Source organism: Semicossyphus pulcher, unplaced genomic scaffold (assembly GCF_022749685.1).
Source record: "Semicossyphus pulcher isolate SPU_LCO1_2020_fin unplaced genomic scaffold, fSemPul1.0.p SCAF_7, whole genome shotgun sequence".
Lineage (NCBI taxonomy): Eukaryota > Metazoa > Chordata > Actinopteri > Labriformes > Labridae > Semicossyphus > Semicossyphus pulcher.
This window is the reverse complement of record NW_027211748.1, coordinates 4,565,979-4,584,571: the sequence shown is the minus strand read 5'-3', so window position 1 is coordinate 4,584,571 and position 18,593 is coordinate 4,565,979. Positions and strand designations below refer to the sequence as shown.

Sequence of the window (18,593 nt, the reverse complement as noted above, 5' to 3'; positions counted from 1 at the left end):
GATCTTGTGATCTCGCGAATCCAGCTGCTTGGGCCAGCGCTGCGCTCCGCTGCGCCGCGGATCAGACACGCTTCCTGTGGGCGAGGGCTCACGCCGTCTGACGGACCAGAACCGCAGCGCAGACGGAACGTGCCGGACACGGATCCTGTGGGATCCAGGCGCTAGGTGGACAGCCATCCGCCTTGGTGGATTTAAAGAGGGTAACTGTTGCTGTGCTGTTTCAAACACAAGTGTAGACTTGTGACTTGAGGGCTGACTTACATGAGACTTGACTTTACTAAGAGGAACAAAGTAGCAACACTTTCTCAAAGTTCTGACTCCACTGAATGCCACAAGAGTAAAGAAAGAACGATGGCCGCTACTAACAATCATTTCTATAATTGAATATTTGGTCGATTGATTGTTTGGTCTATAAAATCTTTCCCTGGGCCTCGGTAGATTGCTTGTTATGTTCCGACCAACATTCCCAAAGCTGAGGATCTCCTGTTAGAGGAAATAATTGAGAGGCTGAAACTAGAGAACCAATCCTGCTTGATGAATGGCTTAAACGATGACTCAATTATCAGGCCGTTTAATTTTCTGTTGTTAGACCGATCAATAAATTAACTAATTGTTTCAGCTCTAGAATTAAAAAGCCCATGTGAGGCAGGTTTGCATCGTCACAGAGCTTCGATGTCTACTTATTAAGCCAATGCACTGAAGGACTGGTACCAACTGCGTGGGAGATAGTGTTAACACACCTTCTTATAAAGGAAGAACTTATGTGGCATTAAATTGTCAGCTTTCTGTTTCTTCTTTATCAATTTTGATCTGAAGATTTGCAACTTGTTTCAAAGCAGAGAAAAACTTCACACATCTATTTCATAGGACAGATGCGTAGGAGAGGAAGAAATCCATCAACAAATGCAAGTGAACTCCTGCACACTGCAAAACATAGACTCATTGTCATGTTTCGGTGCTCGACCTTCTTCATCAGGCAAACAAGTCACTTGACTTGTCGGACAGGCTTGCACCTCAGAACCTTCCTGCTACCAATAAGGTTAAATATTTTGCATTCAAAGTGATTATCACTATCTATCACCGATTGAGGTAACACAATGGTGATTGAGCCTGTGGCCCGCTGATGAAAGCCTTTGCATTTGCAGTATTACAGACTGGCTGTCTGTGACGGTTTTTCGCAGAAAAAATCACAAGCGGCGCCCAGTTAGTGACGCGTTTTCCATCAGCCAGCAGTGGTTGGTCTGCCAGAGAGGGTAGGCGGAGCTAAGCGGCTGCTTTTCCGGTCTGGGAAGTGTGCTCCCACGATTACCGTTTATCGCCATAGGTGCCACCAAAGAGAACAAAAATGCGATCCTCCAGATTAGCACTTTAAGCAAATGTCCTTAGTGCAAAGTTGACTGTATAAATAGTATAAAAAGTGGCATTTAACATGTTATGGCAGGTTGATTAAATTACTTTAACTATGTAACCCTGGTTTACAAAATGACACCTTTTATCAGCTTGATTGAACATTTTCAGATATGATGAAATGAAGGTACTATTTTTGATTCTGCACTGTGTGGATGCACAACTTTTCTGCTGAACTCTTGAAATAGTCTCCCCTTTAACACTCTGCACAGTGAGATGGCAGGTCAAAACAGGTTGCCTTGGTTCTCATGTTAGCTCCATCAAGGTGTAACACACAACAGTACGAAGAAATGTCAGCATGCCGCCATCTCGCCACCGGCAACTGACCCTATGACGTAAATGACCCTTCCTTTTCTCCTCGTCCTTTCAAACTCTGTAAATTTTACCGGGAGGTTGATGAAAACCAGGCCAGCGCGTACTCTTTCAGCCCCGGAGGGGAAAGAACCAGAAAATGTCACAGAACCCTTCAAACAACAACAAAAAGATGCTCTCGCAGGCACACCATCCAGCGCTGTCACAAAGTCAAGCGTGACACCTCCCATGTACGAGCCTGCGTGCCTCCCCTCCCTCCTGGCTGTGAAGATATCAACCTGAAAATAGCTCCGTGCAGCTGAACTCTGAGCGCCGGAAAATAAATCAGAATAATATTTAAATATTCAGTGTAGAATAAGAGACTAAAAAAAACAGAAAGGCAGAGGATAAACTCCTTATTCTGTGCTAACAAATCAAAACAGTTTGCCTTGAGGAACTTCGTCTGCATTATCAAATCCTCCCTCCAAGGGACTCATCAAACATACAGTAGCCTGTGTAAGAGGCTGATAGTCGTCACGCCTCGGGCTGCCCGTATGAATGAACAGCAGATAAGGGCGTGTAGCTCATTAACTCAATTATATCGTCCGCTTGTGCCGTCTGCCCATGCATTAAGCAAATGGGATCGAATGTGTAAGTAGATATGAAGTCATCTTCATTGACACGGAGGCCAAAGGAGGGTGATTGTACTGTAAATACACAGAGAGGAGGGTTTCCCATTCAGAAAGCAGACCACGTGGGCCTGTGGAGCCTCACAGCAGAAGCTCTGTCAATAAATCTGTCCTTTAAAAAAAATGCCTGTCCATGTGTTGAAAAGAGGCCGGAAAAAAAGGGGCCGAACAATGAGAATAGCACTCGACACGCTGCGGCACTCTCAGCGTGGAAAACGGGAGGTCTGGCTTGCACTCCTAAATCCAACCCTGCTGTTTGCTTTTGATAGCAAAAGTCATAATGACATTCGAGTACTCACCAAGCTGAGAAATGAAGCAGCGACAGAAGGAGAGAAATGGAGATAGAGGCACGTGTGCGTGTTCGCAGAGTAATCGTGCATGTGTGTCAGCGCATGTGTAAGTACGTGCTGCGGGTCGGGTGAGACATGAGATGGTCGGGAGCCAAGCGTTGGAGACGGCAGAGTTCCGCTAAAGTCTGATAATAAAATGTGTGATTAATTTGCGCTGTGTCATTTTTTCCTCCACTCCTTCAACAGAAAGAGCTCGAAGAGGAGTTTAATTACTCAGCACTTTGCTCGCTACGAAATGGAGCGTCCCTGGTTGGACACCACATTACGGGAGGAAAAATGTGTCTATCTGTGAGCAGTTTGGAAAACGTTACATATCAAATGCCTACAGAAGTGGCCCCTCGTGTGGGGAATATACACTGTATGCATGCATTGCCTGGCCTGTAAAACACACACTTGTGCACACACACAGATAGCAAGGCGGGCCCACACACACACCATTTTCCGCCTGACAGTCAACAGCTTGGCTCACAGGGGTATTTAAAGACTAGAGGGCCTTCAAAGCATGTTTGTGAGGTTGTGTTTGCACGTCTTCATGCATAAATATGTACATAAGTGCTTTTCTTAAATTGTTTTTGTGAGAGTGCTGCGGTGTGTTTACATGCTTGCGTGTGCATTTCTCAATTTTTCTGAATGTGTTTCAATATGCGTGTGCATACATACCGTCAAGTACTCGCATGTTCATTGAACAAGGAGCATGCGTAAGTGTGTATGGGGACAGATAGAGTGACAGTGCTTATGTGTGTGTGTGTGTGTGTGTGTGTGTGCGCGCAGGAGGATTCTCAACATTCAGCCAAGCAGAGTGTGAGAAAGCAAAGTGAAAGAGAGGGAATCAAAACAAGGATGGTGTCTGTGCGCAGCCTGTGTGTCTGTGCGTGTTTATTTGGAGCACTCTGGCAAAGGTGTGTGTGTGTGTGTGTGTGTGTGTGTCAGTGTGTGTAGTAGATTCTCATGCAGGGATAAGCAGCTTAGGGAAGGAGCATATTCTTTTCTAAGTAAATCTCATTAATTTTAATTAGCTGTATATTTAGCCCATACACCTGGATTGGGTGTAATTCCGTTTGTATATATAGCGAGGAGAGAGCAGAGCAGGTGAAATGACTCAGGTAGCGATTATATTTCCGTAGCAGCCTCACATTTGCATAATGTCCTGTTTTTGATTGTGCCGCGTGGCTAAGGAGGATATCACAGGCAAATATGCATTCCCTTCATTTCCCTATTGCATGCTCTATGTAGCGCGCCATGCCTCGTCCTTTTTAAACATTCACCTTTATTCTCTTGTGTTTCTCTCCCTCTCTGCGCTGCTTCTTTTCATTTTCTCTCCGCTCTGTGCACCCCATCATTAGAACGCGTTTATTTTTCCCCCTCCTCCTCCTCTGTTCCTCCTGCCCTCATGCTCCCTTACTGTATGGATTTCTCTTGTTCACGTGCACGCCTCTGTCTTTCTCCCTCTGTCTCCCCCCTCGCCCTCCCTCCTTTCTTGGTAATCAGCTTATCCTATGTGTGTCCAAGCCTCTATGTCTGCGTTCCTCCTCTCTTTGTTTCGGATTCATTCAGCAGGGAGATTAGAGATGCCTATTTGGTGCCTTTGTCTTCCACCGGCGCGGTAGCTCCCGGTTATGCAACGCGGCGATGGCCTCGTCGTCAAAAGCAACATCCACTCATCATGTGCTCATCATACCCGGATCAGTGTCAGGAATAAAAGCCAAGGCTGCATCTGTCCACTGGGCAGAGTGCGAGTTTGCATCCACTTGCATCACGGTGATTGACTGCTCGATTGATCGGCTGACCTTATTTAATGTTTGAGGGAAGGCAGCGTAATCCCTGCGCCAATTGTCCCTGGAAAACATTTGAAAAACTCAAGGATAACAGAATAAAGCCGACATGCTCATTTCGAGGCTCATCAACAGAATCAAATGTTCCGGATTCCTTAACAGTAATGATTTCTATTCCTCCTTTCAAGAAAAATAAGTGGAAGCAGCAAATCTCATGAAAAGAGAAGCGATACCTACTGTAGGTCACAATCACTCCACTCAACGTGCGCACAAAAGCACAGGGAAAATATAATGTGATGCAAAGGTACAGCGCAGGAAAGATAACAGACTATTTACTCCACTTTCGGTTTAAACATTTAGCAGCCTGACCTCATTTACACCTTTCATTAAAATGCAATGCCTGAGGTGGATGTGAAAAAAAAACATGCCAATTCAGCGAATAAACGCACAATAGAATCTGAACGTTATCAGGTTTTAACCACATGCAGAGTGATCAAACCTCAGCCAGGAGCACGCACACTTTGGATTCTTGCAAACAGTGCAGAGAAGTTTAAACTCACTCCAAAGTTTGCCATCCGCTCGGCTCCTCCCTGAGACACCGACAGTATCTCACTCCATCCCCACCAGCCCTCGCTCGTTTTCCTCTTCCACAGCATTTACAGTAGAGTTGCAAACTGCAGCGAAAAGCCACACGTCATCATTTTTGTTGCCTTCCAGGAAAGAATCATAAAAGACGACCTTTTCCACTTCAATGAAAAGTAAATCCAGGCTGTATACAGCATCAAATCTAATGATCCTACACCCGTCATGCTTGCTCTGGTTGACAATGCAACCTCCCAAACCGTTTGCCCGCTTTGCATAGGCCTCGTGAAATATTCCATCCAATTACAATGCAGCTATAAATGGTGATGAAAACACATACACTAAATGCCAGGTACTGTTCTAACGCAGAGGACGTTCAAATAATACAGAGTGCACTTTAATAGCAGATGAATATGAGAGCTATGAGCATTCAAGCAGCTCAGTAAAGTGTCATTGTGAGACATAAGGAGCGCAGCAGTGCAGTGGAAGCGTAAATGAACTGCACAGAGCAGTGGCTGTGGTACAAAAGCATCCGATAGTTTGAATGCAAAGACCATATCTCAGTACACAGTAAACACGCGACTGAAACAATAAAAAGGATGGGATGTATCGGAAGCAATATTCCAAACTGCTTGTGTACAATAATACACGTTCAGAATGACTCTGTCTCAGATTTTTGGCTGCAGCCAACGCTCGGTTTAATCGCTCTGACTGAAACTATCAAAAACTTTGCTCCATGTGCCAAAAAAGGACACAGCCTCGAGGTCTCTGTCAGTCTGGCTGCTGATGCACTTTAACATCGGATCAGATGGTAAAGTAGAAATGCCAGACTCGCTTCAGACTGTAGTCAATTCTGAGTTTCTCACACATTATATCCATCAAACTTCCAATTACATTTATGTTAGAGAGGCAGCAAGTTAAATGCTTGCAGTAAGCTTGGGCTGGACGGTAGCTCAGTCTGTAGTGACTGTAGGAAACCGGAGGGTGGCTGGTTCAAGTCCCGGGACAGACCAGGCGTAGAAGTGGGGCTGGTAGCTGGAGAGGTGCTGTGTCATTTCCTGAATTTCCCCTCAGGGATTAATAAACTATATCTTCTTCTTCTGAAACAGCAAGTTTTTTGAAGAATGAACATTTTCTTAGACATTTTGCATTTAAAAATTCACAACTTATTGGTAGATTTGACTTTAGAGTACAACTAGCAAGATGTTAATTGTATTCACATATATTTTCAAAGAGGGGGTATTATGCTGTGTCACATTTTAACACATATATATAATGTTACAATGTTGGATGTCCAGACTAAACGTGGGTGAAGTCTCATATCTGTCTGTAAAAGTATGTTGGAGAAATCCCCAGGCTTCTCAGCTCAGGCTGCTGTGAACGCCAGGTTTCACACTGTTTTTTCTACACGCTGCACTTTGTGACGTCACAAAGCAGGCTTCGGAGAGCTGGCCAATCGGAAGAAAGCAGGCTCGTATGGGCGGGGTTTCTTAAAGGGGCAGAGCTGACTGAGTCGTTTCAGGCTGTATGAGGGCCTGCACAGAGCACCAGAGTGAGAAAAATGAGGAACTGTTAATTATGCTAAGCTACTCCACAGGTATCACAGAGTGAAATATGAAGCTTGAAATGAGCGTAATACCCCCACTTTCATGATATGACACGTTTTCATCCAGCTTTCTTTCCCCGTTTGGAGTCCTCCATCGATACATTTGGAATTGTCAAGCAAGCTATTGAAAATTTGCATTTGTGGCTCTTCAGTTGACATTCTTATGCAGAAAACTGTAAATAATAATAAATTATATATATAATAATTCTTTAGCTCCTCCTATAGTTTGTCTCTTTTATAAGAAAGAATCGCAAATGAGTTGAAAAATCGTCTCTGTGCAGCCTTGAGTGTCCCCTGTGTCCGTGGAAGCAATGATGGACGCAGCCATAAAGGTATAATGGTTTCCTGCTGCAGAAAATATCTGTTTACTTTACTGATAACGACATGACTGCATCACTCGAAAATGTTTAATAAAGCTAATATTTGTCTATTTGTGATGCTTCGTATATACTGTATATAAAAAGCTTGAACATTTCCTTTAAAGCTAGGTTGATGGCAGGTTTCCAGAGTTGCTACAGTTATGCTGCACAGAGGCTGTGACATACAGGCGGGGAGGCAGCCCTCTGAGCAGGACTTTGTATTCAGTCCAACCATGTGACATAAAGCTTGCTCTGGCTCACACTCACTCACACTAGTAAACATTTTGGCTCCAATATGCATGAAAAACACTTGTATGATCAATAATAAAGGACTCAATGCAAACACACACATAAGAACTCTATCAATTAGAGTTTGTAGCAGCAACCTGGGGAACGGCCTCACAGTTCTTTTCCAGCACTGGTTTTAATGTGACAGTAGTGTGTTAAGAGCCTCAATAAGACTGACCATCCAGTGAATGGGCGGTGATTTTCTCAGCAGAAACCACACCAGGGAGAATTCCCCAGACTGCACAGAGGTGAATTAAAATGGCTTTATGGTTGTGGTATCAGCGCTGAGATCTCCCCCCACAGACACACTCCCCACCACCAGCCCAACTGATGGCATCATCAAAAAGAGGCAATAAACAAGAGCAACCTCTGCTCTTTCATTGGTGGAGCCCCTGCGCTCAGGGGGAAACCCTCAGCACTCAGACTCAATCAATAGAAAGGCTGCGTTTTTACAGCCGCACGCTCGCGTCTTCCGGCACCCCGTCGTACTTGGAGTTTCACGCACAGCGCAGTGAGCAGTGAAGGGCTCCCACAAACCAATACACCTTTCCAGGAAGCCTTGGTTTGACCATCCATGCGTCAATGACAGGATGGGTGATTTCCAACCCCCCGCAGCAATCAATTAAAACACCCATCAGAGAATTCCGGCAGGTAGTGAGAGAAGCAGGGGTGGAAGGTTTGGGGGGGTGAGAGTGAGGGACCTGATCAAAGGAAAGCCAGCTGAGTGTGGAGCACAATAATAAGGGCTCTTGTTGCTCGAAAAGGAAGTGAATTAATTTATTCCGAGCCTGACGTTGTTATTGTTGTTAGGTTTGTTTAATCCGCCGTGTCTCTGTGAAGCGATGATTTAAAGCTGACAGCTCCGCAGAAGCTGGACCCCTCATTTTTTTTTCCCGACCCGGAGTGATGTGTCTTTTAAGAGCACCTGAGAGGAAGCGGAGTGTTTTACCGCTTTGCTGAAATCTCAAGAGCACTTCTCCCTTTCAATTTCCAAATGGCATTTGCTGTTATTATGATGCTAGCAGGCGAGATTGATCTGTTCTGATGTAATCTCACGCAGCCTGAGTGGAGCCTGGGTGGATGAGATCCGCCTCAGATTGATGAGGTCTAATGGAGTCTTGTTTGGGTGCTCCGGATTCCTTTTAGATCCGATGATACTGGCGCACTGCTGCATTTTAATTCAGCTTAATTTAGTTACTTATCAACACTTGTGCCTTGTTGAGCTGTGAGTTCCTCTTCCTGGCGCTTACGCATGTGTGATGTCTCAGCACGTCTGAGGGGCTATATGAAGACGACGTGAAGACGCAGCAATGTGCATAATGTGTGATGAAAATCCTCCCCAGGGCTCAAGTGCTCCTGGTTGGAGCTTTGTTGGGAGTTTAATCAATCAGCCACAGCGCCTTAATTAATCGGCATGATGAACAGGAGAAATAATTGGTTTTCTGCCAGATGTGAATCTGTTGCAAACTAATGCCAGCCAATCAGGATCCAATTCATAATCACCAAACTGATCTGGACGACAAAACACTTAGAGGATCAGAGAAAAATAAACACACAAGACAAAGGGAGTAATATGGCTTTGGATTGAGACTCTGTGAGGAGACAGTTGCTCGGAGCTCTTCTACATATTGTACTGTGTGTTTAAGATCTCTAATTGGATCTGTGTCAGAATCATCAGTCTCATTGATTGAAATCTAGGAGATGTGTTGGAATATGTCAGTCGTTTTTCTTTTAAAAACCAAACATATTGCTAATTAATTGGCATGATCAGCATGAGGAGAATTAATTGGGCTCCTCCCCAGATGTTTCTGAATGAATCTGCGGCAGACTAATGAGGGGTGTCTGCTTTTCTATTGAAGCAGCAGATGCCATTAACTGCAGCCCACATTGAAAATACTGATCTGCCCAACTCCAACCACACCAGGTAACCAGCGGCTGAAACAAATGGAAAAGCAGTGGAGCCAGTAAATAGCCAGGGCCGAGATTGGAAACCACTGGTTTAACCAGCAGAGCCAAATGGAAAAATAGCTTAGGCCTCTTATTAATGTCACAGTGGCTAGGCGGTAATTCCCCCGGGCTCTGTGTACCTCAGCTTGCTAATGAGTCACTGCTTATCAGTCAGCCTTGTTAACAGGCAGAGGCCTCCCATCCAAACCGCCTACTGCCATTGTGTGCTAGCCGTTCTGTGTATTAGCCAAATGTTTCCCCCATCTTGGCACACAGGAAGTCAACAGTAAACAACAGCAGCACACACAGGAAGTGGGAGCCTAGCCAACGAGAAAGAGCCGGTCCAGTGGGGAAGGAGCCCATTTTGTTGCAGGATAAAGTGAACCGCTGGCAGAGACAAACACACGCCGAGCCCTCCCGCCTGTAAATCTTAGCGCACCAACGATTGGTCCACACTGCTCCCGTCCTTTAATCCCTATTCTTCATTGACCTCAGCTAGAAGCATCGCGGCTTCATTCACTCGCTTCGACCAGCACAACTCGTTGAGGTAAATAAACTATTAGGCACGTCTCAAACCTTCTCCTGGCGTCCAGGATCAGGCTGCCGTGGAGCTAGGGTCCAGGTGGCTGATGGGAGGCCGCAGCATGCTATTCTCCACGCTGTCTGCTGAGAGCTCCAGCGGACGGACCCTCCACACACCATAGAAGCCCTGAGGTAACTGGGTCAGCAGTACAGAACCAGGGCACAGCCGGCCAATTGCATGCCTAATCTGTGCCCTTCTGAGAGGCACTTTCCATCCGCAGCGCATGGCTGCACATCCAGCTGTGGAAATGGATATGTCAAATGGCGCGCAATTAGTGTCTCCCCGATTCGTTCACTGGCTCTAAGGGAGCCTGGTCACAGATAAATCCAGAAAAAAGCGAGTTATAGTGCTGTCCTTTCCCTGACTTTGACATACATTAAATGAAGACGTGTCAGTGGAGTGGGAGAGTCGGAGTCCAGAGTTTAACAGGAATGTAAACCGTCAAGACGTGATAATCAACCTCATAACTCATGAGGGAAGCTTCTTCTCTCTTTGCTAGTTTGAATGATGAAAAGAGACAACCAGTCTGCATGTTTTTAATTCACTGTGGACTCTGAGTACGGCAGTGATGGGCAGTTCTGCTCTCTGATGGCTCATCTGCTGCTGCATTGATTTGCTGAGCTAATCGTTTTTTCCCCTCCGATACATAACATTGAATTATTTATGCTAAGTAGACCCTTCTGTTCCAGCACCTCTTAGCATGGAGATCTCCATTATGACGGCATCATCCGACTGCCCGCCCCGCCCTACTCCATCTTCTACTTAGCAGCTCTGCCGCTGTGTCACAACAACAACAATCAGCACGATCGGAGCAGATGTGAGCGATGGACCAGAGCTCTGCACTTTACTCACATTTACCACTGAGGCTGAAACGCCGCTGTTTGCCACATTGCTCAAATGTCTGGAAACTATAGAACAGGGAACACAAGAGTGATAGAAAGTGAACATAGTTTAGTCTGAGCTGAATTTGGCTCTGTTGCGTCTGGTTGTATGTGAGGTCCTGTGAGAGCTGATTGCCTTGTTTGCCAGAGACAAAGTCTAGAAGCTGTCAGTTTGTCTTAAATCAATGCCAACAAAACAAAATGTCTGATACACTGAAGGAAACTGATGCATTCTGATATTGATTAAAGCCTCCCAACCATTTGTTTTTTACAAAAGGGATTCTAATTGATGTTACTATAGAGATGTTATCAGTTCTGTAGTGATGATGAGTGTGATAATGCTTTGATAGCTAAAATTAACCACAAAAAGGACCTTGAGTCCAGCGTGATGCTTTACAACGTGCACACTGAAACCATAAAGCCGGCACTCCACCCCTGCCTCCCTTCTCCTCTCAATTTCACTCTCTGACGTGTTTTCTCATCTCCCGAACACTGTCAGACGTCCCAGGCTTAATTATTCTCCTTGACTGACATGATAATGTAAAACAGCGCTTAGGTGAAACCAAAGCAGGAATTGGTCATGCATGGTCAGGCCTCCTGCTAGGCACACCTTAATCAAAAGTGACGTGCGTCTGAATGCGAGCCAAAATCGTTTTCGGACCCAAATAACAAACCACCGCCTGCGTTTCAATGACGAGCTACACGGTCGGGGTCAGCGGTCTGATGAGAGATTGATATTTCATCATCAGCGCCTCAATCTGGAGATTGTTTGCGCATTTCTCATCTTCGGCAGCTTTCTGGGCCTTGACGGGGCCTGCATTTGCATTTGTTTAGCAGTGACCTCACCCCTTGCTTCTTGGCACAGCCGGATCGTTTCTCGCTTTTTACTGCGCTGACCACTGAGAGCTCCCACTGACAGTCCACCACTTCCCCACATCTCATCCACAAACGCGCAGAAACACAAGAATGCATAATTCAACAGGAAGTCAAAACAGCTGATGTAGATAAACCAAGTGGAAGGAGAGTAAATGCGGGGCGTGCGCTCGCATACGTGTGTGTGCATACACGTGTGTCCATGCTTGTGCATAGACCGTGCACTCGAAGATGTATTCAGATTCGTGAATTTGTGTGGGTGAGCACAAGTGAGTGCAGGCGGCCTCTGAGAATATATATTGCAAATGCAAATGAGGGATCGTCTATTAGAATCCCTCTTGCCTGCTAGATCGTCTTGCGGTTCTTCGCCAAACACTCAGTGCAATTAAATCCAAACTGTAATGAGAAAATGCCAACAGGACTCTACCTGTGTCAATCAATTTTCTATGGATTGAGCGACAATCATGATGCACCGTTTCGCCATCGGCACAGTTCGCCCTCTAAAGGTTGTATTACCGGCAGCCAGTCACTTGAGTGTTATGTAATTGGAAAAAGCACATTGAACAGTGTATTCCTGTTCACTTGGCGCTCACAGCGGGGATGATATCATTACAAAGTGCTTCTCTCATCAAATCCTCTCTTACCATCCACTTTCAGCGGCGCCCGGCTCATCACAGGTTGAGCTTCTGCCATGATGCGTGTCATGTGTCTCTGAAGTATGTGAGTGTTAAGTGTGCATGCTCCCGTGTTGCTATTTGAGAAAGTACAACATGATTTCTGCTCATCTCCGGGTTGCATGAACCTCTGACACAGATACGGTCTGCGCATATGTGAGGAAACAGATGCTGAGCAGGTGAGAATGAAGGAAAGAATGCTGGAGCGGGAGTGTGTGCTTGTTTTTGTACCGTATGCAAGTGATTGTAGGTGTCATGGAGGGAGAGAGGGGAAGTCATGAGACAAGTGAGCCACGCCAGCAAGGACCTGTAGTGCTAATATGTGCGTGTGTGTGTGTGTGGAGTCCTGTGCCCACGTGCAAGTCACACACATTCTTCAAAAACAACGGCAGAAATTCCACTGGGGTCCAGGAAGGTGGGAGTGTCCCATGTGCTTATTAACGGCTCTCTGATTCTCTTGTCATAATACAGGAAACAACAAAAAAGCCTCAAGTCAACAGATAAGGGGCACCACCGGAGACAGAGAGAGGGGGTCGGCGAGGTCAGGGGCCCGGGGAGAGCCGGCCAGATAGAAAGAATAGGAAGCGGAGAGATAAAGAGGGAGAGAGGTGCTTACTTACCATAGACAATGTTGCTGTGAACCGCAGCTGCGAATAGTACTGTCAATAAGCTGACACTCCATAATGCGGAGGGGGCTGATGGGAAGGCCATGGTCGGGCGCACAGATCCGCCTGTCTCGCTGAATCCTCAGGAGGGGCAGAGGAGCTCTGGAGTGTCACCTGCAGGGAGAGAAGAGGAGAGATGAAGAAAAACAAGCAGGGCGAGGAACACTGGCCACTAATTGCGTCCCCTGCCATTGGTTGGCTGCTGCTGAATAAACGCTTGGCCCACCCGTTACTCACGCGTTGCTCCATGGGTATTCATCGATCTGCTTGTGTCATACCATACTGAGAGGCGATTGAAAGAGGCGGGGGGGGGGGTAATAGAGGAAAACGTGGATGGTGGTTGTGGTGGTGTATGGGTGGTAATGAGAGGAGAAGAGGAGGGGAAGTGTTTTTTATTTATTACTGTGGATTTATTCATCCGGTCTAACAAGCTGAGCGCGTGTGAAGTGAAGGAAAACGAGTGTCGGGGACAGCTCCAACTAACTGGTGCTAATTAGAAATAACGCAGAGGAACCTTCCCTCCAATTGGTGGTGAAAGAAACACAAAGAAGAAGAAAGGGGCAAACAAAGCAGCAGTTGAGGGATGCACCTGTCGCCCGCTGAGAATACTCGGTGCGCTTTGCACAGTACTGGACACGGCTTAGGCACTCGTCCTCTCTCTCTTTCTCTTTGTCACACACACTCCCCTCTCTCTCTCCACCTCTCTCTCTCTCTCACGCACATTCCTTAAAATAGCCTGCGCCGAGGTGAGCGCTCGGTCCATCTGCGAATCGCTCCCTTTTTTTTGTATTGTGGACGCTGAGAGAGGAGCGGTGTAGCCGGAGTGTTGCCTGCGGGACGGGCGGGCGGTTACAGGGCGGGGATAGAGGGAGTAGGGGGGGGCTATGGGATGGGGATGCAAGGGATTGAGAGAGGAGGGGAGGGGAGGGGTGGGGGCTGTGTTTATTGTTGCTCCAGCCCTTTCCTGTTGAGTGATGGCGAGAAATGAAAACAAAACTAGAACAAGTGCATCCATGGGGAAATTACGCGGACACTCTGGGCGTGATTTAACACAAGTTGTTGTGGGCTACGTGCAGAGTGATAATAGTAATAATCACAGTAATAATAATAATGATAGGAGCTCGTGCGTGGTGGCGACGATCGCTGCGACGGAGCGCAGGAGCTCCGGAGCCAGCTCTCTCTCTAACACCTGCTCCCGCACTTGCAGGAGAGATCTGGCGCTGATGGGATGAGATTTAGAGACTCTTGTAGCGGCTGGTGAGAGGTGGCTGCTGCACTCACATGCCTAGTTGTGATGCTTTTATTTTTGCAAAGCGATAAAGCCAAAAGAGCCGAGAGAGAAGAAGAAGAAGAAGAAGAAGAAGGGGAGAGGAGTCGGGTACAGCGCAGGCAGCCCGATAACAAAACGCATTTTCAGAGTAAATTATAGAACACGCAGGGATTATACAGCTCTCTCTCTCTCTCTCTGGGCAGGCATAACGGATTACACACACACACACACGCACACACACACACACGCACACACACACAACCAGCCACCTACCTACCCACAGTGCGCACACAGACACATTCCTGGAGACGGAAAAGCGTCAGCACTGACAGGTGTCTCCTGTCCGCCCTACAGGCTACAGCCGGACAATACTACAAACTGCAAAGCAATGCACGGTGATCACAACACACACACACTTACACACACACCGTTATATTCCGCCTCCGGAGTCCGGTTTTGCAGGCGCTGGTGTCCAATAAGGTCCCCAGTAAGGTCCCTCCTTTGATGCGCAGCAGTCGCTTGTCCGGAGCTTTCTTTCAATCTGCTTTTATCGACTTTTTTTTATCTCCTTCTTCCTTCTCCTGACTCTTTGTTTTTCTTGCTTTTCTCCCCTCGCTCGCTCGCTCTCTCTCTCTCTCTCTCCTACTCTGTGTTTGTATCTCTCCCTCGCTCGCTCTCCACGGCTGCCGTTCACTGCAGCAAAAACAGTCTGTCTGAAAGACGAGAGGGAGGGGAGGGGACAAGGGAGGGAGGAGAGGAAGGGAGGGGAGGGAGGGAGGGGATTTTAATACGATTTGGCCCGTACCATCGGGATAACAGGGCCAGAGCAGGGGCCTACTGGCTGAGAGCAACATGAAGGAGATTGAGCAGATACAGAAGTGTGATCTCACCATACCGAGAAATCACCATAATGTTCCCATAATGCCCCACGGTGAATCAACATTGACCTTATCGGGCTTTTATTATCTCCTGGTGTGGCGCATGACACTTCATGCACAGGTCTGATATTGAGTCGGTCTCGTGTCCTGCTTTTATTCTAGAGGTTTGGGTCTACATATCTCCTGAGATGAGCACAAGTCCTCTAAGAGTTGATTGTCACGCCTCTCCTCTGATGTCTCTTATCATTGACATTAAGGAGTTATTACCCCTATCTTACAGATAGGCCCGCTGCTAGCGCCCCCAGGCCTGATCATTTGCAAAATGGTGATGATGAGTCCTGTGGAGTTTGGGGACTTTTTTCAGTCTCCATACAATTCTGCTGTTAGTCCTTCAACAGTGGCACTGTCCCTTATCAACTCTACATTTGTATAACGCTTACATAACGTCTACATCATTATTATATCACTAGGGATTCAGTTTTGCATGCTTGTAAACTTTATCACAGAGTCGCTGTAGTTCTGGCGTTTCATGCACAGACCCATTTGGGAACCAGGATCCAAGGGACGGAGGAGGGAGGGGAGAAGGGAGGAGGAGGGAGGAGGAGGAGGGGGGTGTTCAACTTGCCAGAGAGGATTAAGGATTAGTTTTACTGGCGGATTAGGTCTGTGTGTGGGGAGACATGATGGGGTTAAACATGGATGGCGGCAGCCGCACGACAGCCCAATCAGTCAGTGGCGGTGGTGACAAACTGACATAAAGGGAGGGAGGTGGGTTTGAGGGAAACACAAAATAATAGTTTCAAGGGAAAAAAACCAAACAACGGGAGCCGGGAGGGGTTAGAGTGGCGGGGTTGTTTGGGAGATCTTTAAGCAAGCAGCTGCTTTCCACATGGTAAACAAAACCGAGCTGCTGTGGGCTCCCGTGATTGGGCTAATGTGGGTTTTTCTCAAGCAGAAACTTAAGTCCACCTTCAGGGGTCCTTGAAAGTCCCCACTTTGATTTCACTAAATTAAAAATGCATAATGACAATCCTTATTCTCCACTCGCACAGCCACATTGTAGTTAGAGTCTATAATTCATTACAAAATCTGCATACAACAATCTTGAGACGACACCATTTTCTGGCCTTTATGTTCAAAGTAAAGCGGCGTCTTTATCTCTCCCTCTGTCTCGAGACCAAATGGGAGACAAGAAGCAGCATCTGGAGTCATTAAACACTTGTTATGGGGACGGGAAAGCTTTAAATGTTCTGTTGTTGGCGCTGTATTAGAAAAGCTTTAGCTCTGGCTTAAATGAGTGGACAGCCCCAGGTGCTGAAACCGTGCGCGAGCGAATGAGCGAGGAGCGTGCGCGCGCGTGTGTCCACTGACTTTCACACGAGGATGCTAGCACCGCGCTGTGTCGTCCTGCGGTGCCTGCTACGTGATGGCCGTCGATGAGACCCAGAGCCTGAGCGTGCAGCCTGGACAGTAATAGGCTGGTAATGAAGCCCGTGCTGTGCTGCCACACCGGAGCTGAGGTTTCAGGCTCTCTGCCCGTCTCAAATCTGCATATTAAAGCACTGACCTTTGAGGGGCTGAAACGACTCAATGTGGAATTTCTATAGCAGTTCAGTCCACACGCACATTATGTTAGGGCCTCTGCGAAATAAACCCATCTCTGGAATCACTATCTATTTCTCCAGCCATTCATCCATCTATCCTTCATATGTAGACAGAGCAGCCTTGCCAGATATATCCTTGCTGCGAGAGCAATATAACAACGTCGCTGCTTTTTTCTCCATCACTCTATCTCCTCTCATCCAAAAAGCCTCATCCCTTTATACCACATCTCTGCCGGGACTCGAACCCGGAGCCTCTGGATTAGAAGTCCAGCGCGCTATTCCATTGCGCCACAGAGACTGTGACACATTTTTTTCGATCAAAAGCGGGTTTATACTCCCCCCTCCCAGCCCTGTGCAGCATCCTCACCATCCTCCCTCAGCATCAGGACCGCAGCCCTGTGGAAAATACACAGCCGGCCGGTAGGGGGTGCTGCTGCCGCGGAATCACTATATGCTTCATAGAGATTTTCCATCCCCCATTGCTCCCACGCAGGTTATCTCGTCAAAACATCATAATAGTGATATTATCTGAGCAATGCCATAAGATGGGACATCTTACACAGTGAATGCATCAATACATGTGAGGCAAAGTGCTCACTCTTTGCAGGGAATAGCCTGAGTGACAGCCCATGTTTATATTATTACTTCTGTTTGATTTTCTCTAAAAATTCTACAGGGTTTGGTGTGAGCAGACTATAAGCAAGTCCAGTTTAAAAGTCTGTGGAATGTGAATATTCCTGTCATTCACAATCGATAAGGCAGAGTCCGATGATGGATCTGTAGCTCGGATGGAAAAAATGCCTCTGATTCATCTAAACTCGCCGTCAGCTGTCTTAGAGAGGGAGGTTTTGCAAGCATTGCTTAAAAAGTGACAATTATTCTGCTAAATATGGAGATTTCTTTACTGTTCCTGCACTGGTATAGCTATGAGGAGAATAAAACACTAACACAAGCATTAGATTACCCTTCAACTGAAATAAGCAGTGACAGTTATTGTACAGTAGATTGTTGGCTGTGGCCTTTATAAGCAATACGTTCGATGGCATGTGTGGTGGCTCACAAATAAATTCTATCAACAGCAAAGTGAAAAGAAATGCAATTTGACAAGCATTTTCCCTTAGAGCCGCCGGTAACAAATTACTAAAGCAATTCTGCCGGAGCTAACTTGACTAAGTGGTCGTGTTGTTTCTCTCAGTGTGACTTAAATTGATCTAAACCGACACATTTTTAAACCAGGTGCTACAAAACTGTTTGTGTGCGGCCTCCTCCCCAGAACGTTTACCGTCCGTCTTTTTTTCCCTGTTTGCACTTGTTACTGTACCCTACATAAGTGGAGTTGGATCTGACATTACATCACGGCTTGCCTTTACTCACACTGCAGGACAAAAGCTGTTCAGGTGCAGTGTGTAGCTCCTGTGTGGCTCAGTGGGAGGTAAAGCCTGAGGCAGGCTGCCGGTGAGGAGCCTGTTCACGTTCACAGCTTCCACCACTGGGCTGCCTCTCTGCATTTCAGCCACTCGCTTTCCTGATGTTAAAAAATGTATCAAGCAGCTGCGGCCCTGGAATGGGTAAAATATGAATGACAGCCTACAGTAAACAGCCACTCTAGACACAAACACACATTCCTCTGCACAGAGACGATCCGCAGGCACACTGGTCGGGTTGGCAGTGACTGAGTACTTAGAGCAAAGAGAGGTGATTAATGAACTTGACGTCACAGCACGATTAGACAAATTGCATAAAGACATAACATGTAGGACACGTCTAAAATTGGCCGCTGGTTGTTGTTGTTCACATAGAGTACATGTGTGAAACAAACTGGGTCACATTAGCATGCACTTTGCACTCTTGCTGCATATGATGACCCCAAAGCA

The 18,593-nt window shown here is 46.7% G+C and overlaps 1 protein-coding gene and 1 non-coding gene across 3 annotated transcripts in view; both read right to left on the bottom strand.

The window, feature by feature from the left end:
* The window catches only part of cadm3 (cell adhesion molecule 3), a 118,531-nt gene extending 103,593 nt beyond the window's left edge, over positions 1–14,938 (bottom strand). Inside the window, exons 1-2 of one of the 2 annotated variants that reach the window (XM_069684019.1) lie at positions 14,658–14,938; positions 12,923–13,081 (exon numbers count right to left, since the gene is read on the bottom strand). In XM_069684019.1, coding sequence (XP_069540120.1) covers positions 12,923–13,013 — 91 coding nt within the window. In that variant the 5' untranslated portion in view covers positions 13,014–13,081; positions 14,658–14,938. The remainder of the gene's footprint in view (positions 1–12,922; positions 13,082–14,657) is intronic. The other variant, XM_069684020.1, reaches the window with a different exon arrangement.
* A 2,005-nt stretch (positions 14,939–16,943) lies between these two features.
* Positions 16,944–17,017, bottom strand: trnar-ucu (transfer RNA arginine (anticodon UCU)). The gene has a single exon. It is a non-coding gene; the product is annotated as a tRNA-Arg (tRNA).
* Positions 17,018–18,593: the final 1,576 nt, after the last annotated feature.